This window comes from Coturnix japonica, chromosome 28, assembly GCF_054131305.1.
Source record: "Coturnix japonica strain WE chromosome 28, WE-NBRP24, whole genome shotgun sequence".
In the NCBI taxonomy this organism is placed as follows: Eukaryota; Metazoa; Chordata; class Aves; order Galliformes; family Phasianidae; genus Coturnix; species Coturnix japonica.
This window is the reverse complement of record NC_140690.1, coordinates 4,223,934-4,248,286: the sequence shown is the minus strand read 5'-3', so window position 1 is coordinate 4,248,286 and position 24,353 is coordinate 4,223,934. Positions and strand designations below refer to the sequence as shown.

Sequence of the window (24,353 nt, the reverse complement as noted above, 5' to 3'; positions counted from 1 at the left end):
AGCCAGGTGGAGAAGAAAGATGCAGGGGAGTACAGCTGCGAGGCTGCTGGCCAGAAACTCACCTTCAAGATTCATGTCACAGGTAAGACAGTGTAAGAAGCCATGCTTTTTACATTACTGTCTCAAAGTTTGCTGAAATGGACAAGTTCAGGCAAGTCCTGGCCAAGGTTCCAGGACTGCCTTTGTCTGAGACACACAGGAGATGGACAAGTCCGGGAGCTACGAAAGGGAGATAAGATACTGATCAATGGCCCTTAAGTGGTCTTTCCTGTTTGCCCATCTCAAGGAAGATTGACAGCTCTGAGGAAGTCACAAGACTGACCCGAGCCGTCCCGAAATGTCTCGAAGGCTGGAAAGAAGGATAAAAAGGGCACGGACAAACCCCGAATTCAGGGAGAGGTTTTCTGACACCAGATGCCTCTCTACGCGAGCGCCTGCATGCTGAAGAAGATGGCTGCATGCTGAAGAACCTTTCTGGGCATCTAGGTATCCGATCTCAGATTCCTCCACCGTTGTCCTACTGCTGCCTATTATCTCTTCTGGGATTGCCGCTCGAGACTCTGCTCCGAGGGACCTCGCTGCCCGAGACTCTGCTTCTAGAGACCACGGTACTCTGACCGTCTTTTCTGCGATTCACCGATCTGCTGCTTGCAGCCTGCTACTCCGTTGCTGCTCTCCCCTGCCCCGGACCAACGTTAACAACGTGCTACGGGACGCTGCTGCATCCAGGAGGTGACTATTCCCCGCTTTAACGTAATTCTTGCTCTTTTCCACCTTTTTCTATCGCCTACTTTCCCTTCCCCATCACCCTAATTTTATTCGTCACTCTCCCTTCCCCATCCCCTCAATTGTCTATTATTTCCAATAAACTGGTCGGATCAACATTTGAATGCTTCTTCTTCTTAATCTCACGCCGGGCATAACATTATTAAAAGAACCTTTGCCTCACTCCTAAATTGGAGCGAGACATTTTTATTGGCGTAGTCGGCAGGATTACCCGTCGTGAGAGTGTTATCCTTCCAGTTTCTCTAAAACTTTTCTGTCTATTTCTCCTGGAGTTGCAAGGAGCGATTGTGATAACTTAATTTGACGTGTGCACCTCTCCAGGAAGACCGCTCCACATTCTGAAACTTTCTTTCTTACGTGTATACCTCTCGGGGACGAGTGAATTAATTTTGTACTGTTTGCTTTTGTTTTACACGTGTGTGCCTCCCTGGGAAGACTATTTTGCATTGTGGTGGTTTTAAGTATCTTGTGACGTACCTTTGGTTTTAAAAGTTTTGTGTGTGAGCCTCTTGTGGAAGTGGTGTGTGCTTCTCCAAGAAGTTTATTACTTTTGAGAAACTTAGAAGTTATTTCTAACTTTTTTTTTGCTTGGAGGTTGAAGTTTTTCGTTGTGGCTTGCCAGAACAGCCAGGACCGATTGAGGTGTTTACACTTTCTTTGGAAGTGTTGATTGAGTCGTTTGGTCTTTTGTGTAAAGGAGTGTTTTGAGCAGTTGTTCGTTTTGTTAAGTGTTTGCCTCTCTGAGGAGATAAGGAATCGCCTCCTCCCTCAGCGTAGATTTCGTTGCCTGTAGATTTTTGGTTGTGAGTAAAATTACATCTGATATGGAAGGTGAAAATATGTTGTTTGATATCCTTGAAAAGCACGCGTCTCGGCCATCGTCATCAGGGATGGACTGGGCACGTGAAAATTGGTATAATTTGCAGGCTGTTTCTGACCGCATTTGCGTTTTACAACATGGAGCTCGTACTCGAGCCGGGAAAGGCAAATCATTTATTTGTGCAGTACTCGGTGCTGCTTTAAAAGCAGCCGTGGAGTTCCGAGACCAGCAGTTTGAGGCAGAAAACCAGACTATACAGTCGTTACAAGAAACAGTTAAAGCAACCCAGGAACTCGTGAAAGCTTTGCAAAACCAAATTGGAAATCTAGAAGTACAATTGGAAAGAGAGAGACATAATTCGGCCTTGTTACAGATGGCTTTTAAGGAAATTTTAACATATAAAGATACTGGTGACACTGATATTCATGGTGCACCACAAGAAGAACTGTATCCTCAGGAAGAACTAAAAGAAGCAAAAGAAAATTTTGATAAGTTTGAAACCCCAATAGCCCCTCTGCGCCCTCTAATAAAAACAGAATATACCTTTGATAACGGAGAGGACCTGGATCCTCAAATGAATGTTAAAGAAATTCCCTTTTCTGCCACTGAATTAGCAAAACTGAAAAAAGATTTTAGCCGCTCTCCAAAGGAATCAGAAACAGAATATGTTTGGAGAGTCAGCTTAACTGGTGGAGACCAAATAATGTTAACCGAAAAGGAGGCTGAGGGTTATTGGGGGCCAGGAGTATTTTTGACTACTGGTAATAACCGTGCTCCCTGGTCCCTAACACAGAGGGCTGCTTACTGGGCTGGTGGTCTCAACCCTTTAGAAAGGGGAGACCCTCTTGCCATTAATGGGACAGTTGACCAATTGGTTGAAAGTGTCCAAAAGGCCGCTTGCCTGCAAATGATGTATGACAGGAAATTGCAGCCACGGCACGAATCACCTTTGATGATGCCTGTTGATCCTGAACGGATGACTCCATTAATCAGGGGACTTCCAGAATCGCTGAAACCCATAGGTATACAACTTCAAAGTAAAATACAGGCCATGTCCCAGGGAGAGAGAGCTCGAGCTGTTTTAGAGGGAGTTGGTTCTTCAGGCTCTTTACAATCAGGTTATAAGGTATGGACATGGGGAGAGGTTGCCCAAGAATTGATTAATTATGGTAGGAAGTATGGACCGGTGGCTTCATCCACCAGCAGAATTGAGCCAAGGGGAGTAAGGCTCGCAGCAACCACCCTTGCTCTCAGGCCACCTAGCCCAAAATTTAATAGAATAGAAAAGGCTCTAGCCTCAGAAAGAACAGGTAGGAGAAATATTGATCATAAACGTAATAGTCTCTGGACACTGGGCTGGCAAAAGGGCGTTCCACGAGATTTGATGAATGGATTACCCACAGTCAGGCTAGAGAAATTAGTTAACTTGTGGCCAGAACAAAAGCCCAAGGAAAGTTGATACTTTCGCCCCCTCCCCCAGATGAGAGGGAGGTGGGGGGGCGGTGAAGGATGGATGTTTGTTAGGAGGCTCACGACTAAAAGGAGAAGATAATTGTATTAACAAAGCCCCCAAAGGGCGAGTTGTCTTGTTTTCTTTTACAGAAGATCCCCGCAGGACCTTCACAGGACCTTCACGGAACAGAATGGCTCGTAGCTGATTTTAACCATTTGTGTTTTGTAACAGAAAAATTGAAGATGTGATCATGCTAGAATACCGATATACCTCTTTATTTCATATTTTGGTTGCAATAGTATTATGTTTTGTTTGCTGTACTTATGAGTTGTGATTGGTATCAGTCTTTGGATCTGTTTAAACTTCACAATTGGGTTCCAAGTTTTTTTTTTTTTTTCAGGTTATCCTGGCTTTCTTGTACTCTTTGCACAATGGTAATCATTCCTTTTAACCCCATATTTCACCTCTTTTGGTCAAACTTGACGGTGATTTGCATGTAACTCCATGGTGTTTCCAAATTCCTAATGAATTGGGAAATGAGCAATGGGACCTATCTAATATCTGTTAGATGTGGTCACTAAAGTGAAGTTTATCATAAAACCCTTTGCACTGATGCTTTCCAGTGTCTCATCAGTACAGGAGTTCCATTCAAAACACTGTTGTTGGAAAGTGTCTTCGTTTTTGATAAGAAATGTGTATGTTTCTGGGATTACTCCCTACGATTTAAATTCTGGGGTATCCTACACTATGTTGTGACTATAACAGTTCTTAGACTTGCCAGACTAGTATATATCTCTCAGCAATTGAACTGCTTTGGAAATGCTCAAGTGGAAAGTTCTCCTGATACAAATATCCCTATTTTACTTGTTTATTTATTACTATTGGTTATTGTTAAATGTATGGTTGTTTTCAGTGTATGGCTGTTCCTTCTCACTTTCTATCTTTTATTCATTATGTAATATTTGTGTCACCCCTCCTGAAGAATCACAGGGTGGTGTCTGTAGCAAATTAAATGATTCCACCTGTTGTCTAAAGATTGATAATGGTAAAGTTGTTAAACAAATTGCTGATGGTATACATGTTCCCGTCCAAACTTGGAAAAGCCCAGACCTTGACCTTTTTTCCTGGCTTCCAGGTGGACTGTGTGTAAAATGCATCTTATTTTATCTATTGTGTTGTCTCAACTTTCATGTTTGTTCTGTGTGTGATACCATGTTTCATTGAACTTATCCAATGTGTTGTATTGTCCATGTATTTTGTAACATCCTCAAGTGATGGAGAAGTGGAGCACATCAAGAAATCTTTTGTAATGATTGTATTAAACATTTTAATTCCCCTACCCTCTCCTTTTCCCCTCATGCTTGCTATCTTTTTCTCACCAACCTGGATCAGCAGTGGTCCATTTTTTAAGCAAACTTTGAGTCACGGGGTGGTGTAAGAAGCCATGCTTTTTACATTACTGTCTCAAAGTTTGCTGAAATGGACAAGTTCAGGCAAGTCCTGGCCAAGGTTCCAGGACTGCCTTTGTCTGAGACACACAGGAGATGGACAAGTCCGGGAGCTACGAAAGGGAGATAAGATACTGATCAATGGCCCTTAAGTGGTCTTTCCTGTTTGCCCATCTCAAGGAAGATTGACAGCTCTGAGGAAGTCACAAGACTGACCCGAGCCGTCCCGAAATGTCTCGAAGGCTGGAAAGAAGGATAAAAAGGGCACGGACAAACCCCGAATTCAGGGAGAGGTTTTCTGACACCAGATGCCTCTCTACGCGAGCGCCTGCATGCTGAAGAAGATGGCTGCATGCTGAAGAACCTTTCTGGGCATCTAGGTATCCGATCTCAGATTCCTCCACCGTTGTCCTACTGCTGCCTATTATCTCTTCTGGGATTGCCGCTCGAGACTCTGCTCCGAGGGACCTCGCTGCCCGAGACTCTGCTTCTAGAGACCACGGTACTCTGACCGTCTTTTCTGCGATTCACCGATCTGCTGCTTGCAGCCTGCTACTCCGTTGCTGCTCTCCCCTGCCCCGGACCAACGTTAACAACGTGCTACGGGACGCTGCTGCATCCAGGAGGTGACTATTCCCCGCTTTAACGTAATTCTTGCTCTTTTCCACCTTTTTCTATCGCCTACTTTCCCTTCCCCATCACCCTAATTTTATTCGTCACTCTCCCTTCCCCATCCCCTCAATTGTCTATTATTTCCAATAAACTGGTCGGATCAACATTTGAATGCTTCTTCTTCTTAATCTCACGCCGGGCATAACATTATTAAAAGAACCTTTGCCTCACTCCTAAATTGGAGCGAGACAGACAGGTGTTGTCTGAAATACAGCAGAGAACAGTCAAGTAAAATCTAGTTTCTATTATACAGTGCTCCAGGTGCAGTAGTCTGTGCTGAGGTTTTTCCCCTATACTTGATTGCCTGGGTTTGTAGAAAGTATTTGGTTTTAGTATGGCACAAAGACCTGTTTCAGTCTGTCTGTAGAATAATAATTACTGATATATGTACAATGGAAGCAGTGTTCAAGATATTATTCAAATCTCTCCTGTGCCTGAGATCCCAAACTGTAATTCTTGTTCACCGAAACATTTGACTAAGATAAGTATGTGCAGTGAGGCTGGAGTGCATGTTGTACGTGCAGCCTTTCATGGCAGGAGAAGCAGGAACTTCTCCTAGTAGTACACTGACTTTTTACTATGCCTTTATGTTGGAGGCTGCATCTGGATAGGTGAGTCTGCTACTCACAGTAAGAGACCTGGTAGAGCTGACTATTGCCAGAGCTCAAAGTAAGATAGATATCTGCAAATCACACACAAAGAACAAAGGACTGCGTTGGTGAGCATATTTCCTTTGTGCCTTTGACAGTCACAGTTGTGGCAGTGGTAGAGGCCATGAGGAGTCTGTTCAGGAAGCCAGGAGTACTGTTCTGGGTCATGAAAAGGCAGCCAGTGGTTTGACTATCACATGTTTATGTGTTTTGATGTTTCACAGTGGGTCTTAAGTAAAAGGAACTCAGGTTTTGGTTGCCTGCAGGACAGATGTTCTTTTGGGTTCAATATGTTTGCATAGTGACTTGCAACCATGGGATGGTGTTCAAGGACCCTCTTGGTTCCTTCAGTTCCTAGGTTCTTTCTTGCCTAGATTTGACACTTAGTTTCAACAGAAGAGCTGATATTCTCTAGTGAAGGCTATTAGTTTGGGCACAAGTGGTAACCTAAACCTGTTCCAACCTGTACATACAAACCTGCAAGATGGTCTCATTTCAGTCCTTCTGTTTTTCTTTTCTTCCCTCAGAGCCAAAACCTGTGTTTATAAACCAGGAGAAGGTGCAGAAAGAGGTGAGTGCTGCCCTGGCAGCTAGTGCCTCCCTCAGCTGTGAAGTAGCACAGGATCCAACCGAAGTAAAATGGTACAAGGATGGAAGACTGCTTGCCTCCTCCAGAAGGTTCAAACTGGAATGTGTGGGCAAAACACGGCGTCTGGTTGTGGAGCAGCTGGGGAGGAAAGATGCTGGAGAATACATCTGCGAGGCTGCTGGCCAGAAGATGACCTTTGAGCTGGAAACAACTGGTGAGCATTCAGAAATTCTCAGCCAGGATTTTGTAGCCTTGTTGTGAACTGGGTTTTAGGGTGAAATCTCAGTTTTCTTTGCACCTGACAGTGTGAGAGTTTGCTCTGGCCCTTTGTGCACCTCCCCGGTGCTCAGCTGTTCCTTCCCTTACTTGGGGATAACGTCATTTATTCAAGGTGATGTCCAAACGGGCTTGTTAACAGTCCTCCGCAGTGCTTTAAGCTGTCATATGTCAGCCAGAATTTATGCGTGTTCTATAGCCATTCCTACATGTTGAAAACACTGCACTGTGCTTAAGCGTCAGCATATGTTCCAGTAAGTACAGTTCCATTAATTCTAGGGAATTGGGTGAATTAAGCATAGATCTGAAGGCTCCCTTTGCTGAGTGCAGAGATGGAAGGACTAATGTAGATTTGACTTGATATTTTCCCTTCTATGATGGGAAGGAGCTCCGTCAAAGTAAAAAAGTGGGCATTACTTCCCAGGGAAATAAGAGAAGTCTCATTATTCACAGGTGGTGAACTCTCATTTTCTCTCTCAGTCTGCAACCAGGCTGGGTTGCTGTTTCAGTACAGGCTGTTTTATGCAGGAACTCTGCTCCTCTGGTTAATCCAAGTTGTATCCAGGCCCTTCAGAAGGAAAGGGAAATAGCAGCACAGAAATATGGTCTGATTCTGACACAAATAAGTGCAGACCTGGAGAGTTAAAAGGGATTGTGTGATGTTCAAGGGATTTTGAAGCAAAGATGTCCCCTAGGTAAGATTTGTGGCTGACATTCCCTATACACTGTGGGCACACAAGCTAAGGAGAGACTAGTGATGAGCATGCAGAGAAGCCAATGGTTCAGACAGGTTTGTAGTGACACGACATTGTAGAGTTCTGTCTAGTTCTCCTTGGCATAGTTTGGAAAATGAAGATGAGGAGATTGGTGGTAACCAATATGGGTTCCTCAAAGTCAAGCCATGCCTGACAAACTTGGTGGCCTTTCATGATGGAGTAACAGCATCAGTGGATAATGGGAGAGCAACTGACATCATCTACTTGGACTTGTGCAGAGCATTTGATCCTGTCCTGCATGACATCCTTGTCACCAAACTGGAGAAAAATGGTTTTGATGGATGGACCAGTTGCAGGATAGGGAACTGTCTGGATGGTCAGACTTAGAGAGCTGCAGTCAATAGTTCAGTGTCCAGGTGGAGGGTGGTGTTGGGACCAGTGTTATTTAACATTTTTGTAGGCAACATGGAGAGTGGAATCAAATGAACCCTCAGCAAGTTTGCAGATGACACCAAGCTGAGCGGTGCTGTTGATGTGCTAGAGGGAAGGGATGCTACTCAGAGGGACCTGGACAGGCTGGAGAGGTGGGCCCTTGGCAGCCTCATGAACTTGAGTGTGGCCAAGTACAAGGCCCTGCACCTGGGTCAGGGCAATCCCAAGCACAGGCACAGGCTTAGAGGAGAATGATTTGAGAGAAGCCTTGACCCTGAGGAGAAGAGTTGGTCTGGAGGGAGGTGTCCCTGCCTATAGCAGGGGGACTGGAACTAAATGACCTTAAAGATTCATTCAGTTCTATTGTTTTTCTACCCTTAATTTTGCTTGAAAGGTTTTAGAATAAATGAGATTCTGGTTTCCATGAAAACTGTTTGCAGGGAGCTCCATTGTAGCTAGTAAGTCTATCTTTTAGTTCAATGGCAATAATGCATTGACTGTGTTGAAGAGAGAAATGACTCAGGAATGGATGATGGTTTAGAATAAAACATAATCCTACTTATTTTCTATGCAAATATGTGTAAGGAAAAGATGCTGCACTCAGTTCTGGAAATACCCTGACAAATATATCTCTAGTGTTTCACAGCTGGAGATATCAAGATTGTTAAAGCACTGGAAGATGTGGAAGTGAATGAATATGGGAGTGCATCTTTTGTCTGTGAGATTTCACACGATGAGGTTCAGAGCCAGTGGTACAAAGATGACAACAAGCTGAAGGCTGATGACAACATCAGTATGCGGCAAGATGGTAGGGTGTAAGAGGGGGGATCTTTCTCCTGAGTGGGGGGTGGGTTGGAGATCAAGCATATAAGACATCTGAAATGAAGAAGGTTCAGAAGGGAGTTCCCCTTTTGTTTTGGGACTGAGGTTAGGGTGGAACAAGTGACATGGTGGGATGCTTAGTGTGGGAAGTGTGATGCTATCCCACCATCCCACACTGCCGGGAGCAGGTAGGAAATGAGTGCAGTTATTTCGAAAGTGGGGGTGAACAGGGCAGTCAGTTCACCTCTCCAATGAGGTTTTGTCTGACAGTGAGTGTGATCCTTCTGTATCAGGTACTTTGAAGGTGACGGTGGCCACATTTGGTCAGTCCTTGTAGAAGCCATGTTTAGATTATGCTTTGGTGGGGATGTGGACGTGGAGGAATGGGTGGTTTCATTGACATGAGAGAACAGGCAGTGATGCTGTGAAACCAGATGGATGATGCTCAGCCTGGCCACGTGCCTCAGAGCTCTTTGCTCAAGGAAGCCAAGTGTAGTTGTGGGTTTGCTCTCAAGAGCACAGTTTGGTAGGGATGAGCTGGCGGTTGGACTAGATGACCTTAGTGGTCTTTTCCAGCCTTAGTGACTCTGTGGTTCTCTGCTTCAGGAAAGAGCTACTCGCTGACTTACACACGTGTCCAAGTCAAGGATGCAGCAGAAATAAAATCTCTAGCAGAAAAGGCAGAATCTCGTGCCCATCTTTCAGTTAAAGGTAATTATGCTTCTCATGACAATTTTGATTAAATTATGTTATAAATGAGCTAACATCCTTTGCTTTAATTTCAAGGAAGTTAAACACCACCAGGACCTTTCACAGAAATAAAAACTTCTACCTACCTACCTTTCTGCCCACAAAATATCCAGCTTCTCTTTTGCAATTTACTTTCGCTAAGTAAAACAGATTATTTTCTTAGGAGGTTGATTTTCTACGTTTAGACTTCAGATTTGTGTTTGAACGTTGAGGGATAAAAAACATAGCTTGACTTTTTCTTCATTTTCTCTTGCTGTTTGAAAAGAGCACAGGGTTGTTTTTTTTTTTTTTTTAATATATACAATGTTAGGGTATATATATGATGTTAAGTGTGATAAAGAAAACGGAGACATTTGAGTTAGCACACTACTCAAGAGTTCAGTCCCCACCTTTGCCACTGTTAACATTATAAGGGCAAGAACTTCCTGGAAAATGAATTTCTCTTAAGTAGAGTCATTACATTTGAGCTACAGAGACCTTTACTAGGTGAAAACTTGTTGTTCAGAGCTAAGTTGCTGTATTTAACCAAAGTAATTATCAATGTCCGTGTTTCATTGAACCTCTTTTCCATTTCGTAATGCGAGGAGTTTGATATCGGGATGGGAAGGTCATGGTTTGATTTGGATGTTGGACTGGGAATCAGAAGATCTGGGCTCTTTTCAGTTTGTCAGTCTTATTCTCTGACTTCTTAACAACATTCTTTTCTTTCTATTATTTTTTAATGATGTTTTAAGGCATTCTGAGCTGATAGGTGTAGTGTTCATGTGCAGTAATGCTGACGTGAGTAAGTGGGGTGATAATGTAAGGGTTTTTTACATTCCTTCTAAATCTCTGCTTTCTCTTGTTCCATCCTTCTTAAAGAGCAATCCATTAATCTAGTGAAGGAGCTGTGTGATGACTATGTGACTGAGCCTGAAGAAGCCAAATTTGAATGCGAGATATCCATTCCTTCTGTGAAACCTCCCAAGTGGTATCTACGTGGGGAAGTCTTACAGGCTGGCAGAAACTTGATTATGCAGCAAGAAGGCACCATCCACCAGCTGACCATACCGAAAACCACCACTGATATGACAAGCACCATTCAGTTCTCAATTGGCAAATCAAAATCCACAGCCAATCTGCTTGTCAGAGGTAACATATCCAGGCTTGGTTTACATCATGAAGATGAAGAATTAATTAACGTACAGCCTTCCTTCACTGGGGTCTTTGAAATATTGTGTGTGTGTCTGGAGGGTCTGCTCCATTTCCAGTTCAAAGCCGTTGGACAATCAATGAGACAGCTGCATCTCAGTAAAAGATCTGTTTGAATAGCTGTGATGTGCTTACTATTCAGATCTACAGAGCTGAGGTTTTGTCCTTGGCTATACCAAAGAAGTCAGATCAGGTGAAATTAATTGTATTTCTGAACTAGACAAGTTTAAGTTTGGTAGCACCTAAATTTGATGCAGTTTGTCATTGATTTCATCTGAAAGAAACTTGCAGGCTTTTTATCTGCTGTTGTCCCCAGCGTAAGAGTCTCCATTCACATCCTAAAGTACTTGTTATATTTTCAACTCACTCTTATTCAACTCAACTCACTCTTATTTGAATAAAAGCCTCAACAATTGGGAGCAATTTGTTTTGTGGGAGCACAGAACAAGAGCTGGACCTTGCATTTGGTAGATAATATACAGTATTACTTTATAGAAATGTAGTCAATGGCATTCCCTATAGACAATCGTTTGTTTTATCTTTAGAGTGGTTCAAAGAACCATTGTGAACATGACATTAATTGGAATGGAATACACGCAAGAGACTTTCCTCTTCTTCCAATTGTCCTCATCCTTTCTTCTCTTCCACCCCTGCTTTGCAGATTACCATATAGAAATCACCAGGAAGTTGGAGGACAAGACAGCTTTGGAACGTCATTCTGTCATCCTGTCCTGTGACTTCAGGCCTTCTCCAAAAATTGTGAAATGGTTCAAGGGCCACACACCCATCGAGCCCTCTGAGAAGTACAAGATCAAGAGGGATAAGCATTCAGCAGAGCTCAAGATTCTGAAGCTGAAGCCCGATGATGCTGGTGTGTACAAGTGCAAGGCAGGAATTGCAGAGACTGAGGCCACGCTGACAGCTGAAGGTATGAGCAGGGAGGGTGACCTCTTCCATGTCCTATTTCACCTCAGATTTCTCTTCTTGGGGTTGATTTCTGCCATTCTCTCCTGCTAAATTTATAAACATATAATGTTCACTGAGAAGATTACACAAAGATCATCTAGTCCTACCATTCTACCACATCCCAGTATGATTTATAGTAACAGTGGTAACAGTTCACCTTGTTTCCCCACAGCCCGCAATGTAGAAGTAACGAAGCACCTGCAGGATGTGGAAATTGAAGAAGAGAGCTCTGCTGTCTTCTCCTGCGAGCTGTCCCATGATGACGAGGACGTGGAATGGTTCCTGAATGGCAACCTCCTTTACACCAACAATTACAATGACATCAAGAACGTTGGCAATTGCTGCACACTGACAATGAAGCAGGTTAAGCCTGAGGATGCTGGCACAGTGACAGTGAAGTCAGACAAGGTGTCAGAAAGCGCGCCTGAAGGTGATAGGTGGGTCTGATCACACCCCTCCTGGATGTAAGAGATGCTAAGGAGCTCCAGTTCATTCTATTGTGCAGCAGTCCTGCTTCTAAAGCTCACCTCTCTGGGGTGACAAGTCATCAGAGGCTTTCTTCCAGTGGAAGGTTCCATTGCAGCAGATATCAAGGAAGGAGGATGGTTTTGGTGTCCTGCCAAAGCATTCCATTGCTTTTTATCATCATTTTATTTAGCACAAGGAGAGTTACAAGAGCAGTTTCTTTTACTGCTTCAGTAACATGCAGTGTCAATGCTGTTGTCTCCAAGGATTTATGACTGAAGGAGAGATCATTCAATGTGTGTTTTGCCTCTGGGATGACTAATGACCAGGCTGTGAGCAACCTGATCTAGCTGTGAATGTCTCTTTTTATTGCAGGGGATCTGGGCTAGATGGCCTTTAAGGGTCTCCTCCAATTCTAAGGGTACTGTGATTCTAATCTGCTCTCCACAGCAATTAAGCTCTTTTACTCTATGCGCTCAGAGTTTGAAGGATTTCCTCTTTCTCCTTTCTTTTGCATTTGGTGGAAGTTTTTTCCCCAGTATAAACATCTGATGTGTGAAATAGAAGATAGATAAAAGGAGTCAATAAAACAGGAAAATCAAAATTGTTCAGCAGCTAATCCTCTTAATCCTGTGGCCTGCTGTATGAGCTCTGCTCCATGTGAGGGCAATGCCAGCTCTCCAGCTTTAGAAGAGCTGCATCCCAATTACTTCATATGATATCAGTCCCACCCACCGGCAATGCAGGCTGTCCCTCCTGTTCCCTGTATTCTCCTACTGATTAGTTCAGAATTCCATAAAGTGCATTCAGTCAACAGACATGAAACCACTTTAGGTTCTATATTGATGTCATCAGTACTGGTAAAGATTTATTTATCCCTCTTTAAAAATCTGAAAGCAACTGGAAATGTCTCAACTTCTGTATCACATTGTTCTGTTTTGCCTTTTTAATTGCAGAGAACCCTGCTGTCTTCATGAAGTCCTTGGATGATGTTTTTGGTGAGGAGCGGGGTGTGATTAAATTGGAATGCGAAGTCTCTAAAGAGAAGGTCAAACCAGTGTGGAAGAAGGACGGTGTTGTGCTCACTTCTGGCAACAAGTATGAGCTGGTACAGTCTGGGAAGACCCTATGTCTCCTTCTCCATGACCTTGAGAAGCCAGATGCAGGTTTCTATACCTGTGATATTGTCCGTGATGTTGCCAAATCAAAGGTCGGCATTCAGGGTAAGTACTGTGGAAAGTAAAGGAGTGCTAAAAGCACATTCAGTATGGTCACTATGTCTTACACCTATTCCCCCACGAGCCTTACTAGTTTCTACAATAGAAGTGTATTACTGCAATTTAGCACAGTGATGTCTGGAAAATTCCCATTGCTTTTGATGTAAATGTATCTCATTTTGCCATGAAAATCACCAAACATGTCAAGAATGTCCTGGAAATGTTTCCTTTCTAAACATCCCTAAAATGGAGAAATGGTTTGAACACCAGTAGGGGTAGGATGGTAACAAATTAGCTAATAGAAACATTTAATTTCTTGTCGTAGGCAAAACCCTTTTTCTCACGCAGCATCCTAGAGTTGTCCTCTCTGTTAGGTTGTTCCCTCTGTAGCTCATTGAATCTTCATTCTGCTCCATGGACTGAGCTGCTCTAATTGTAGTTCTTCCAGAGCAAAGACAAGAGATTTACGTCTCTTTTTTTTTTATAGCTTTCTGGTAATTCTGAGTGGAGAATGTCTTAGAGAATACATCAGTAAGGAACACAGCCATGTTCTGCAAATCCTGAGTTCAAACACCAGTACTGCTACTCATGTCAGTCACAAATGCCTTTTCTCCATATAAACCTCATACTAACGTATCTCTTACCTTCCAGAGCTGAATAGTGGCATTACCAAATGGCTGAAAAACACTGAAATCCAGGAGGGAGAAGATTGTACTTTTGAATGCATTCTGTCCCATGAAAGCATTGATGAGTTCAAGTGGACACTGACTGGAAGCAGAGTGGAAAGTGGTGGGCGATTTAAAGCTTCTAACGTGAGTCGGAAATATACTCTCATTATCAAAAGTGTGACTCCTACTGACGCTGGGGAAGTCGTTTTTACTGCCCGTGGTCTAACCTCCAAAGCCTCTCTGTCTGTGAAAGGTAATGAGATGGGAGAGATTCTGGGGCCTGATTCCTTCAACTGTCTTCTGATAAGATTGTCGTGAGAGCTAACTCATAATATGGTTAAAGTGAATAGCAACCTTCTACTTGAACCTCAAAGCACTGAGAATTTCTCTTAAAAATAAGTAAAAGGAGGAAACATTTTACACAAATGTGAGAACTACCCAAAGCACTGGAGTAGTGTTGGAAATGGGCATCTCACTACAGCTTGTTCCATTAACAGTAAATCAGGAATGCTCTGTTGAGGGAACTGTGGGAGCAAATATCCTCTAAGTATAAGCTGAAGGGATGGCCTTCACATCATCTAGCTGTACAACAAATTCCTATCTAGAGCATGTGCATCTGAGAGCATCATCCGAGGCTCCCAGTGTGATGAGTGGAGAGAAGAAAGAGGCAGTTTTCAGACATGGTTCATCATCCTCAATTGGGTAGATTTAAGAGAGAATAAATGCTGCCTGGAATTCTATTGTCTGTACTTTGCAGATTACTGCTGGCTGTAGGATGGCGTCTGTTGCAAGTGCCTCTCTAACTTATCTCCAGCATGTAGATGTATGTATTTTGAGAGAGGCATCCTACCCTAAGTGTATGTTACTCAAAAAGCAATGTTTTCTTCCAGGAAAACCTACTGAGGTTTCAAAACAGCTGGAGGATAAGACAGCAGCAGCAGGGCAGGACATCAGCCTGAGCTGTGAGCTGTCAAAACCGGATTTGAACATCAGGTGGTACAAGGATGGCAAAGCAATCAGAAAAAGCCAGAAGTACGACTTGCAGCAGGAGGGAACTGGGGCCATTCTGATCATCCATGACTCTACTGCCAAGGACAGTGGGGAGTACCCCTGTGAGACAGAGGACTCCATAACAAAAGCCAGGGTCACTGTGCAAGGTGAGTTGAAAAGCACACTGGGGATGGCATGTAGAGAAGTCGAGGTAAATATCTGCAGCCTGTGGGTGATGTTTTTCTCTTCTGTTTCCTTGAGCAGGATCAATTCTTAGTTTTCAGAAAATATGATGGATTAAAATCTTTTCCTTAAAATAATCTGGAAACTGAATGATTCTCCAGTGTGATGTGGATCTGGGCAGCCTGGTCTGGTGGTTGGTGACCCCTTGGAGGGGGTTTGAAACTAGATGATCTTTGAGGTCCTTTTCTACTCAGGCCACTCTATGATTCTGTGATCATTCTATGATTTTATGATCTTGGGTGTTAGTGAGCCAAGAAAAGATGGCAATCTGAATTAGTCTATATTGAATATGTGTAATCAAAACTATATGCAGTTTATCAGATGAGATCCTAACAGCGCATGTATAATGGTATTGAACTTTCCAGATATCTACTGGAATTATCAAACCTATGTAAATGGGTGGACTCTGTGGTCTTCTTAGACTCTTTGCATCTCTATGTGATATTCTGAAATGAGGGCAAAGGAGATTCAGGACACCTCTGTATGCTTGGGACTTGTTGGGGTAACAAATCCCTTTGTCCTACACCATCATCCTTTTTTTTTTCATTCCAGAAAAACCTAATTACTTTATCAAGGAACTTTCAGATGTGAAAACTGAAGAAAGTGGAAGTGCACTTTTTACATGTCAGAGCGAGAAAGCTGCATCCTTCGTCATATGGAGGAAAGGCATTGCTGAGCTCAGGCCTGGCAGGAAATACGAGATGGCACAGAAAGGACGAGACCTGCAGCTGAGCATAAAAAATTTGGAGAAAAGTGACAGTGACGTGTACACCTGTGACATTGGTGATGCCCAGTCCAGAGCCAAACTGGTTGTACAAGGTATGTGTGAGAGCCATATGACTGCGCATCCTGTTTCTCCACTCCCAAGACATTATCCTGGTAGAATTTGTACATTTATGGCAGGTCTTTGGGGCTGCAGCTGTCTGGCCTGAATAGCGGTTCACAAGCCATGCACAGAGCAAGCTGCACAGAAAGGCAGCTACCGACTAGAGCAGTGCCATTGAGAACTTTATGTATCATTTAAAAACCAAAAATGCTGATGTACGGTGAGGCTGGTGACCCAGAAATCAGTGTGAACTTTCTATCTCTGACCTTTCTGAGTTAAAAATAGTCCTCCAGAGTTCTAGGCAAAAATTCCCTTATGCTGCATTCTGGGTAGTTGTCACGGTTTAAACAAAAATCTACCTGTGTCCGTGACAGGGGGGCCACAGGCAAGCGAGGTGCTAGAAGGAGCTGAACCTCTGTCCCAACTACTTCAGAAGCAGCCCAAACCCCCTCGTACACGGCTAAGATCTCCTTCTCAGTTGGAGTGTAGCACTCCTCAGACCCTTTATATGCTCGACTCCAAAGTCCCGGGGGTTGGCCTTGGGTTTCTCCTAAAGCTCTTTGCCACAAACTCCAAGTGGGACCTTTCTCTCCAGCAGCAGTGTAGAGGATGTTCTTTACATCCTGTCCCGTCCGTACTGGCCCCAAGGCCACGGCACGGGCTATCTCTTGTTTTCTTTGCTCAAAAGCCTGCTGCTGCTCAGGACCCCATGAGAAATTATTCTTCTTCCGTGTTACCTGATAGAGGGGGCTCACTATGTGGCTGTAGTTTGGGACATGCATTCTCCAGAAGCCCACTACTCCCAGAAAAGATTGGGTCTCTGTCTTGTTGGTGGGCGGAGACATAGCAGTGATTTTGTCAATCACATCTGCTGGGATGTGTCGATGCCCATCTTGCCATTTTACACCTAAGAACTGGATTTCCTGGGCAGACCCCTTCACCTTGCTGCGCTTAATGGCAAAACCAGCTTGCAAAAGAATTAGGATTATCTGTTTTCTTTTCTTGAAAATCTCTGCTGCTGTATGGCCCCACACGACAATATCATCAATATACTGCAAGTGTTCGGGAGCAGTAAAATTATTCATGCTTTATATGATGTTATGATGTGGAATACTGATAGCAAAATTACAAAATTATTAAACCATGACACCCTGGTATTTTTCTTTTTTTTTTTCTTAAATATTTTCCTTTTTACTATTTAAATGTTATGGGCACATCTTATAGAAACACAAGGCTGTTTACAAAGAAGTGCATGCTGTGTTGCTGTATGATGAGCAAGATACATCTACTCTTCATCTAGCAGGAATAGTTGCTGAGCCTTAAGAACAGTTTCAGAAAGCTTTGGGAATTTGGGCGTTTTCCTTGTTTCTGCAACACAAAATGAAAATTTACGCTGTATACAAAGAAAAGGGGAGTCCGAACTTGTACGTTAAATTTGAAGGAGAACAATCTGGGGTAATATTTAAAAAAAAAAAAAAAAAAAAAAAAAAAAAAGGGAGCGTGGTCATCAAATACTATAAAATATATTAGCTGTTACTAGAATGCCACTTATCTTCCCCCCATACGAATCACTGTCATGTTGTATGTGAATTTGTGAGGTGGGTTTTGAGGCTGAAATTAAAAACTTCTTGTATGGCTGTCTTCATAGTGGCTATCCAGACTATGTGTAGAAATAACAGCTATTATGTAGTCAGCTATTCACCAGTTTTAACTGATTATAAATTACGTTTCAGGGTGGAGAACATAGCATAGTGCCTGACACCTGTGTTGATCCTGAGGACATTCTTGATTCTGTGCATTATGATGTCATGGATATTAAAGAGCAAGCTGAGGCAGCACATAGTTCCATTGTATCCCTGGGGGACCCGAAGGAAGATACTGGCTGGTTTGAAAAGCAGCTGGAGAAAACTAACTTTGAACTGATGGAGACCAAAGAAGAGCTAACAGAGAAAAACACCAAACTACTTAAAACTGAAGAAGAGCTGATGCAGAAGAACAAAGGTGAGTTATGCGATGTGAAAGGTAGAAGACAGAAATAGTTCATTAATATAAAATAGAAATAACCAGTTTGAGTAGGAATTAGAGGAGATGTTCTACCTTTGGAACCATAGCCTGTAGATAAGTGATAGTTTGTTCCTTGTGTATATTCAGGTTCAGCAATTCCACGGTTTTTGGTTATTTCTTTTCTTTTTTCCTCCCTCTCCTTTAAACTGCAACTAGCAGCTTTACGCTTTCGTAAGTATGGGGTTAAATGTCTATATCTTGATTTTTACTTTTATATTGTAATCTCTACTCTTCTTTATGTCTTGTTGATGCAATGTTTTCGTTCCAAGAAATATAGAAAACTTTTGAATCACTCCCAATAAGTGAAGACCACATGCAAATTAATTAATCTGTTCAAAAGCTACCTAAACATTAGAATATCTGGAAAAATTGATTACTTAATAAACTATCTATTGGCTACTTATGTAATACAACCTTTTCTGTGTGTTACAGACTTTGAAATGCAGGTGATTAAATTGGATGAGTCTGTTGAGCAACTTAAAGAAGCAACTGAGGTAACTTTATCAAGAAGATGTTGTGTAAAATTGTTTTAATACCAACTTGTGGTAGCTTAAAATGCTATTCCAGTAGGCTCCATTAATAGATTTCTTACCGAGCTTAGATTAACTGAATTTGCCTTTAATGCATTGTGTAATTCAGCTACTTAACACTACATTAGAAACTGATGACTGATTTTTTTTTATTTTTTATTTCCAAGAAAATGAATACACAAAATGAAAGGATTCGAGAGCTAATGGACATCGTGGTGCAGAAAGATGACATTATTACAGAGCTACAAGACTTAAAATCTCATTTAGAAGAAAAAGTAAAAGATTATGTGAGTTTTACACATCTCCGTATCCTTATACAAAACAAGAAAAACACTAATTCTATGCTTGTAATCAACACATTTTTGGAAAAGTGATTTTCTGTATGTAGCTGGTACTCGCTTGAAATTGTAAACAATTCAAATTTATCTGAAGGTAGTTGTTGTTAACACAAACAACAAAAATATCAGTGTGTTCCACTAACTCCTGCCTCACACTCCTACATCAGAGGAAGAGCAACAGTAAAAGTATGTTGAGTAGAGTTGGAAGTACGAGTAGGAATGGTCAGGATATCTCCACGTTCTATGCAGTCCATAAAACTTTATCCTGACTAATGTACTGCCAGCTACTGAATATGTGAAGACTAGCTTGATTAAGTATGTGTGCATACCACTTCTGGTGGTTTTTGTTCATTTTTTGATGTTTGGTAGCCTGAAGTAGCTCTGAAAACATTTATAGTTAATTCTGTCACTCAGATCTCTAACCTTGTAAGCTTAGCAACTTGACCCTTCTTAGTCTGCATCACTGCAACTTAGTATTTCCATGGTATTAAAGCTGACTGTGATGAGTAGTCATGTCCTCACCTATTACTTCTTCCAAGAACAAGGCTCCAACTCTATCTGTGAGATTGTGTGGCCTGAACACTTCTGAGGCTTTTCTTTTCATAAGTTACTAAAGATGAATAATCAGTCCTTGGCAGTGCCAGCATGGCTTAACAATCGTCATCTTGTAAGTAAGGAAGCTTCACTTGTGGTCAAGGACACAATCTAAAATATGCGTGACAGAGCTGACTAAGCTTTAAGGTTGGATTATATCTGTCACGATGAAAGTGATTTTAGCAGCTTAGCAGAAGTGTGATGTGATGAACTTGTATGAGAGCTGACCATTTGCTCTTTGACCATGTTTGTAATTTTGTTGACTTCTTGGAAACAGGAAATTCTTTGATAAACTGCTAAACTCTTGATTGTGTGCAAGTCTTTTACTTTGTAACCTGCTAGGCTCTTGCTTTCCCTTGTATACTCTACCGAGTATTGCACTTGTCATTATCTGAAGGTGTACTTGTTCTGTCTTCTATTGAGATTTGTAACTGATGTCTATAGAGTCACCGGGTAAATATTTTAGCTGTATGGTTTTGTGTAAATATTTGCCTACAGAAGATTACTGAGACTTAAGTGCTCCTTTTGTTAAGCTTCAATGTAACTGATCTTATATCAATACAGGAAAAGACTACCTACCATTTAACTACCATTAAAGCAGAACCGGCAGAAGAGAACACTAATAAAGGAACTGAAAGCAGCCAATTTTCAGTGCTTTCAGTTAAAGCACTGAAACAAGAGAAAACTGAGTTGGAAGTGGGAAGAAAGCGCAGTACTGATGAGGATAAGCCTACTGTGGAAGAGCCACCTCCAAAGAAAGGTACAGTTTCTTCCATCGTTGAACAGGGTGTCTTCCAAAACAATAAATTGCTTCCTATTCCGAATCGGAAGCAAAAGGCTGTGAAGCGCGTACCTTATGGTATAAGGAGAAAAGCCACTGTGTTAAACTGTAAATAGAAGTAACTGTTATGTAAATATCCCTTTTTCAGAAGGTCCTATGCTGTTCATTTTTGAATGCTTAAGAATAAAAGTTTTTTGCACTATTTTTTTCCTTTTTGCTGCTTTTTCCTCATCTGTTGATGCACTTGCAGATTTGGTAATAGTTTTAAAGCAGTTTCTTTAGGATTGTTTCAACTGCTGTTGCTGATCTTCTGAGTAGCATCAGCTGTTCAAGTGCTTTTTTTTGTTTGTTTGTTTTGTTTTTCCTGAAGCAACTATCAAAATTGTTGATGACCTGCTAATTGCTCGCTCATGGGCAATATTTGAGCAAAATGGTTTGGATAAGCTCTGATGCATTTAACTTCACTTCTGGGCACAGCTGAGCATCAGTGTTCCTAGAATTACGGAAGGCATATACAATGTAGAAGGGAAAATCTAAAACTTAGCTGTAGTCCCTTCCTTTCTTGTATTCCTCTTGCAAAATATGTGCAAGGGAGAAAGTCAAGGCCTTCTTTGGATGAGATACTGTTCTTGGATGATTTGTCCCTGCTGCCTTTATTTGGCATAAATATTGAATCCTAATGTGACCACTGAATGGCATCACATATAAGCATCTTACCAGAGACTGAGGGAGGGATGTGGACTCCTCCATACTCCAAATAGTAGTGGGTTTGTTCTAATCATATAACCAAAGCTCTCATTTAACAATTAATGCCAGCAGTGCTCCACATAGGAATTAAAATGGGTAGCTGATAGTCACAATGTCAGCATGAAGTTTTCTGTTAAGAAGTACTGAGTATTCAATCATGTTAAAATTTTCTTCTATTTGTGAGTATTAATAGCATCCAATTTCAAAAACTGCTTAATATATATTCTTTAGCTATGTTAAATATACACAGTAGAACAATGAGCACAGGTATGTTGTGCTGGTTCTTTTGTAGAATTAGTTATATAAGTAGCACGAGCAAAAGTGTTTTAGGAGATGCTAGGTTATCTCAGCTTCAAGTTCAGGGTATTTACACCATTCTCTGAGCTTTTAGGTCTTGTTTCCTATGCTCTGTAATAATGCTTTTTCCCTACTTCCTGTGTAAGGAGCTTCTAGACTGAACATTACACATCTTCTCCCTAGTCTTATTTATCTTGCTTTAGTGCTTGCTTGTTGTTTTCAGCATAAAGTGTTTAGATTACTTATAAATCATATTCCCCTCACTAGTGATGCTGGGAGCAGCAATCAAAACCCAAACCTGGTTTAGGGTGGAATATGCCACTGCTGTTTCTTCAGTATGACTTTTAAATCAGTTGAGGGCTGTATATAAAACTCCTTAGATGAGTTAAGAGGCTGTTTCCATGCAGTACATGTGAATCTGTATGTAATGCAGGCTGCACGTGGGCGCTACAGCAGAAGTCGCTTTTGATAGAAAGAAAATGCATGTGATTTTAGCTAATTGCTCACCAGTTAAAGAAAAAAACAGCCCCAAGCTAATGGAATATTTATGGAAACTTGAATCTGCAAATTTGTACAACTTTATGAATGAACTTTATATGCAAAAGAGTAAGTGTGGACAGAAGTAGGAATCCTCATATTTTGTTTAGAGATCAACTGAATAAGAGAGACAGATATCAACACTTAAGTGATCAACTTGTCCAGGGTTTTATCTTTCTTTTGAAAGTAAGAGGACTGTGAGTTGGAATGAAATTTCTTAGAGAACTGTTTATCTACCATTTAGATGTAGATGGAGTGATTCCTGGCTGCCTTATAGGGATTGCTGAAGCACGGAAGATAGAAAGAATATAGCTGTGAATTATCTATCTCGTTCCCATGTTTCTTAAATCTAATTAGATTTTCTACTGGTGTGGAGTGGAAGGTTTGAGTAGTGCCATGGTAAAAGTGTTCTTCCAGACTGAAAACCTTTTGCTGTTAATTCTGTATAGAAATCTGAGGCACCTGATTACGTGTTCAGAGAACTTTAATTCCTTCACTAGTATCAAATACTATGTGATGTGAGGGCATGGCTTGCATATTATGACAGTTTTTCACTTAGAAGTTGCTACTTGGTGTTGTGAACTGCTATGTAATAATGATTTTAATCAATCTGAGCTACATTCCTTTTCCCTTTTTTTTGTTTGTTTGTTTGTTTGTTTTACAGTAGTTGTAAATGAGAGAAAGAAAAAGAACACTGTAGAGCAAAAGAAAATTGAACACATGAAGCAAAAGTGCTCCACGTACCGAAAGGAAGTACTAGCACTGAGGGAAAGAACTGAAATCTTGGAACATCATTTAGCTGTGCTTGAAGAACAATGCAGAAGAGAAAAAAATAAAAAAGAAGATTTCAGTAAGCAGGTAACAAGCCTGCGTATTGAGCTTTCTTTTTCTGAAGAAACAGCTGATGCCCTCCGTGAACAAATTCTGCAGGGTCAAGCTGACTATCGGGAAATTGCTTCTGAACTGGATGAACAGAAATCTATAAATATGACACTTGAAAACAAAAATGCCCAACTAACTAACAACATAGAAGTTGCCAAAGAATATATAATTGATAAAGTGTCACAAGTAAAAGAAATGCGGACCAAATTAGATGAATTATACAAATGTCACTTAGAGTTTCACGCCATCGGTACTGACTTTGTCAGTGTAAAGGATTCCTCAGACTGTGAAAAAGATGAGCCAGGGACATCTCAAATTAGTTCTGGATGCATTCAGTCACAGACTTCTTCCATCTCAGATCTTGTGCAGGACCTCTCCTTTAACTATAGTCTTGAAAGGATTTGGGAAGTATGCAGAAGTATTGTTGATGTTTCCTCACAAAAAAGTCAGCACATCAAAGCACTGCTTCAAGACAATGAAAACCTAAAGGCGGGACTGAATAATGCTGAAAATCATAATCGTCATTCAGAGAGTTAGGACGCTCCTTCCTGCTAAACAGAGAAACAGAGAGAGAGGGAAAGCCAATCTGTTAGCTGTTTACGAGCTTCATACACAAAAGAAACAGCACACTAGCTCATGCAAAATGTTAGTCATTAGAAACTGAACAGCACTCCTTGCCCCAGCTTAGCAGTTGTGTGGATTCCCAAACCCACAGCTCCATGGTGCTGTTTGTTCAGACCCAGAGTGTCTACAGGTAGAGCCAACCATCTGCCTAGAAAGTCAAAGGGGGTCAAGTGACCAGGACAGGCACAACTGACATCAGCACCCCCATGCAGTGTTTGAAGGAAAAGCAAAAGTGCAAAGAAACCGAGCAAATTCAAACCAATGTGTCCTTTGAGAAATGGGTGCACCGTGGGAAAACGCCACAGCAGACAATCCCACAACAAAATGGGCATCATTGAACGAAGAAAGAGGCTGAAGTGAGTCACCTACACGCCACTTCTGCACATTCCACCCCAAACCTGGTTTGCACCAACAGCAGAAATCAGTGGGTTTTGGATCACTTCTAATACTAAGCAAGAGAAGTAATACTTGCATTCTGTGATTCCTCCTCCATATCCAACTACAGTCTTCTCAAAATTCAGAATTTATACAAACTTATAAATAAATGCATCACTCATAAAGCCAGATGTCTGTATTACTTTTTCTTTATCACTCTCCTTTCTGGCAAGTGCAGGTGACCAGCAAGCTGTGGATTTGATTCTCAATATGGAAGCTGGCACAGATTTGGGGACCAAGTTCCAGTGGGAGAAAATGTAGAGCAAGCAGTGGAGGTGGAAACTCAAAAAAGAAAGTAGCTTGTCAGCATGAACACTCCAGAAACAGGGCAGCAGTCAACACCTCCTTGCAAGACACCGATCTGCTTCCCTGCTCCATCAGGCTCCATGCCAGCCCAGTACAGCACTGCTCCTGGACAAAGCAATCATTTCACCAAGACTCAGCTCAGCTACCACCATCACACAGTGGGACCGGCAGCCTCCAGCAGTCCCTTCAACCCAACCTGTTCTGTGATCCTGTGATCTGTGACCACGGGTGAAAAACA

The 24,353-nt window shown here is 41.8% G+C and overlaps 4 protein-coding genes and 1 long non-coding RNA gene across 5 annotated transcripts; all 5 read left to right on the top strand.

The window, feature by feature from the left end:
* Nucleotides 1-89: 89 nt before the first annotated feature.
* LOC146756110 (uncharacterized) lies at nucleotides 90-5,285 on the top strand. The gene has a single exon (XM_085524862.1). It carries the CDS (start codon nucleotides 1,611-1,613, stop codon nucleotides 3,063-3,065), a length of 1,455 nt encoding a protein of 484 aa, XP_085380988.1. The 5' UTR covers nucleotides 90-1,610; the 3' UTR covers nucleotides 3,066-5,285.
* LOC146756109 (myosin-binding protein C, fast-type-like) lies at nucleotides 4,138-11,155 on the top strand. The gene is made up of 5 exons (XM_085524804.1): nucleotides 4,138-4,205; nucleotides 6,505-6,632; nucleotides 8,489-8,650; nucleotides 9,271-9,375; nucleotides 10,276-11,155. The coding sequence occupies exons 1-5, from the start codon at nucleotides 4,138-4,140 to the stop codon at nucleotides 10,719-10,721; spliced, it is 909 nt and encodes a 302-aa protein (XP_085380930.1). The 3' UTR covers nucleotides 10,722-11,155.
* A 542-nt stretch (nucleotides 11,156-11,697) lies between these two features.
* Nucleotides 11,698-13,617, top strand: LOC146756108 (obscurin-like). Its single transcript, XM_085524803.1, has 2 exons — nucleotides 11,698-12,008; nucleotides 12,993-13,617. The coding sequence occupies exons 1-2, from the start codon at nucleotides 11,698-11,700 to the stop codon at nucleotides 13,024-13,026; spliced, it is 345 nt and encodes a 114-aa protein (XP_085380929.1). The 3' UTR covers nucleotides 13,027-13,617.
* A 1,163-nt stretch (nucleotides 13,618-14,780) lies between these two features.
* On the top strand, nucleotides 14,781-16,087 carry LOC146756107 (obscurin-like). Its single transcript, XM_085524802.1, has 2 exons — nucleotides 14,781-15,078; nucleotides 15,707-16,087. The coding sequence occupies exons 1-2, from the start codon at nucleotides 14,781-14,783 to the stop codon at nucleotides 16,084-16,086; spliced, it is 678 nt and encodes a 225-aa protein (XP_085380928.1). The 3' UTR covers nucleotide 16,087.
* Nucleotides 16,088-19,719: 3,632 nt separating this feature from the next.
* LOC146756106 (uncharacterized) lies at nucleotides 19,720-23,934 on the top strand. The gene is made up of 2 exons (XR_014937595.1): nucleotides 19,720-20,266; nucleotides 22,533-23,934. It is a non-coding gene; the product is annotated as an uncharacterized LOC146756106 (long non-coding RNA).
* Nucleotides 23,935-24,353: the final 419 nt, after the last annotated feature.

Coding starts and splice junctions, on each gene's coding strand:
- LOC146756109 (XM_085524804.1), top strand. CDS start 4,138: ATGTTCCCGTCCAAACTTGGAAAAGCCCAGACCTTGACCTTTTTTCCT. Junction 4,206..6,504: donor GGCTTCCAGGTGGACTGTGT/GTAAAATGCATC, acceptor TGCCTCCTCCAG/AAGGTTCAAACTGGAATGTG. Junction 9,376..10,275: donor TGCCCATCTTTCAGTTAAAG/GTAATTATGCTT, acceptor TCCTTCTTAAAG/AGCAATCCATTAATCTAGTG.
- LOC146756108 (XM_085524803.1), top strand. CDS start 11,698: ATGATTTATAGTAACAGTGGTAACAGTTCACCTTGTTTCCCCACAGCC. Junction 12,009..12,992: donor AGCGCGCCTGAAGGTGATAG/GTGGGTCTGATC, acceptor TTTTAATTGCAG/AGAACCCTGCTGTCTTCATG.
- LOC146756107 (XM_085524802.1), top strand. CDS start 14,781: ATGTTACTCAAAAAGCAATGTTTTCTTCCAGGAAAACCTACTGAGGTT. Junction 15,079..15,706: donor AGCCAGGGTCACTGTGCAAG/GTGAGTTGAAAA, acceptor TTTTCATTCCAG/AAAAACCTAATTACTTTATC.
- LOC146756110 (XM_085524862.1), top strand. CDS start 1,611: ATGGAAGGTGAAAATATGTTGTTTGATATCCTTGAAAAGCACGCGTCT.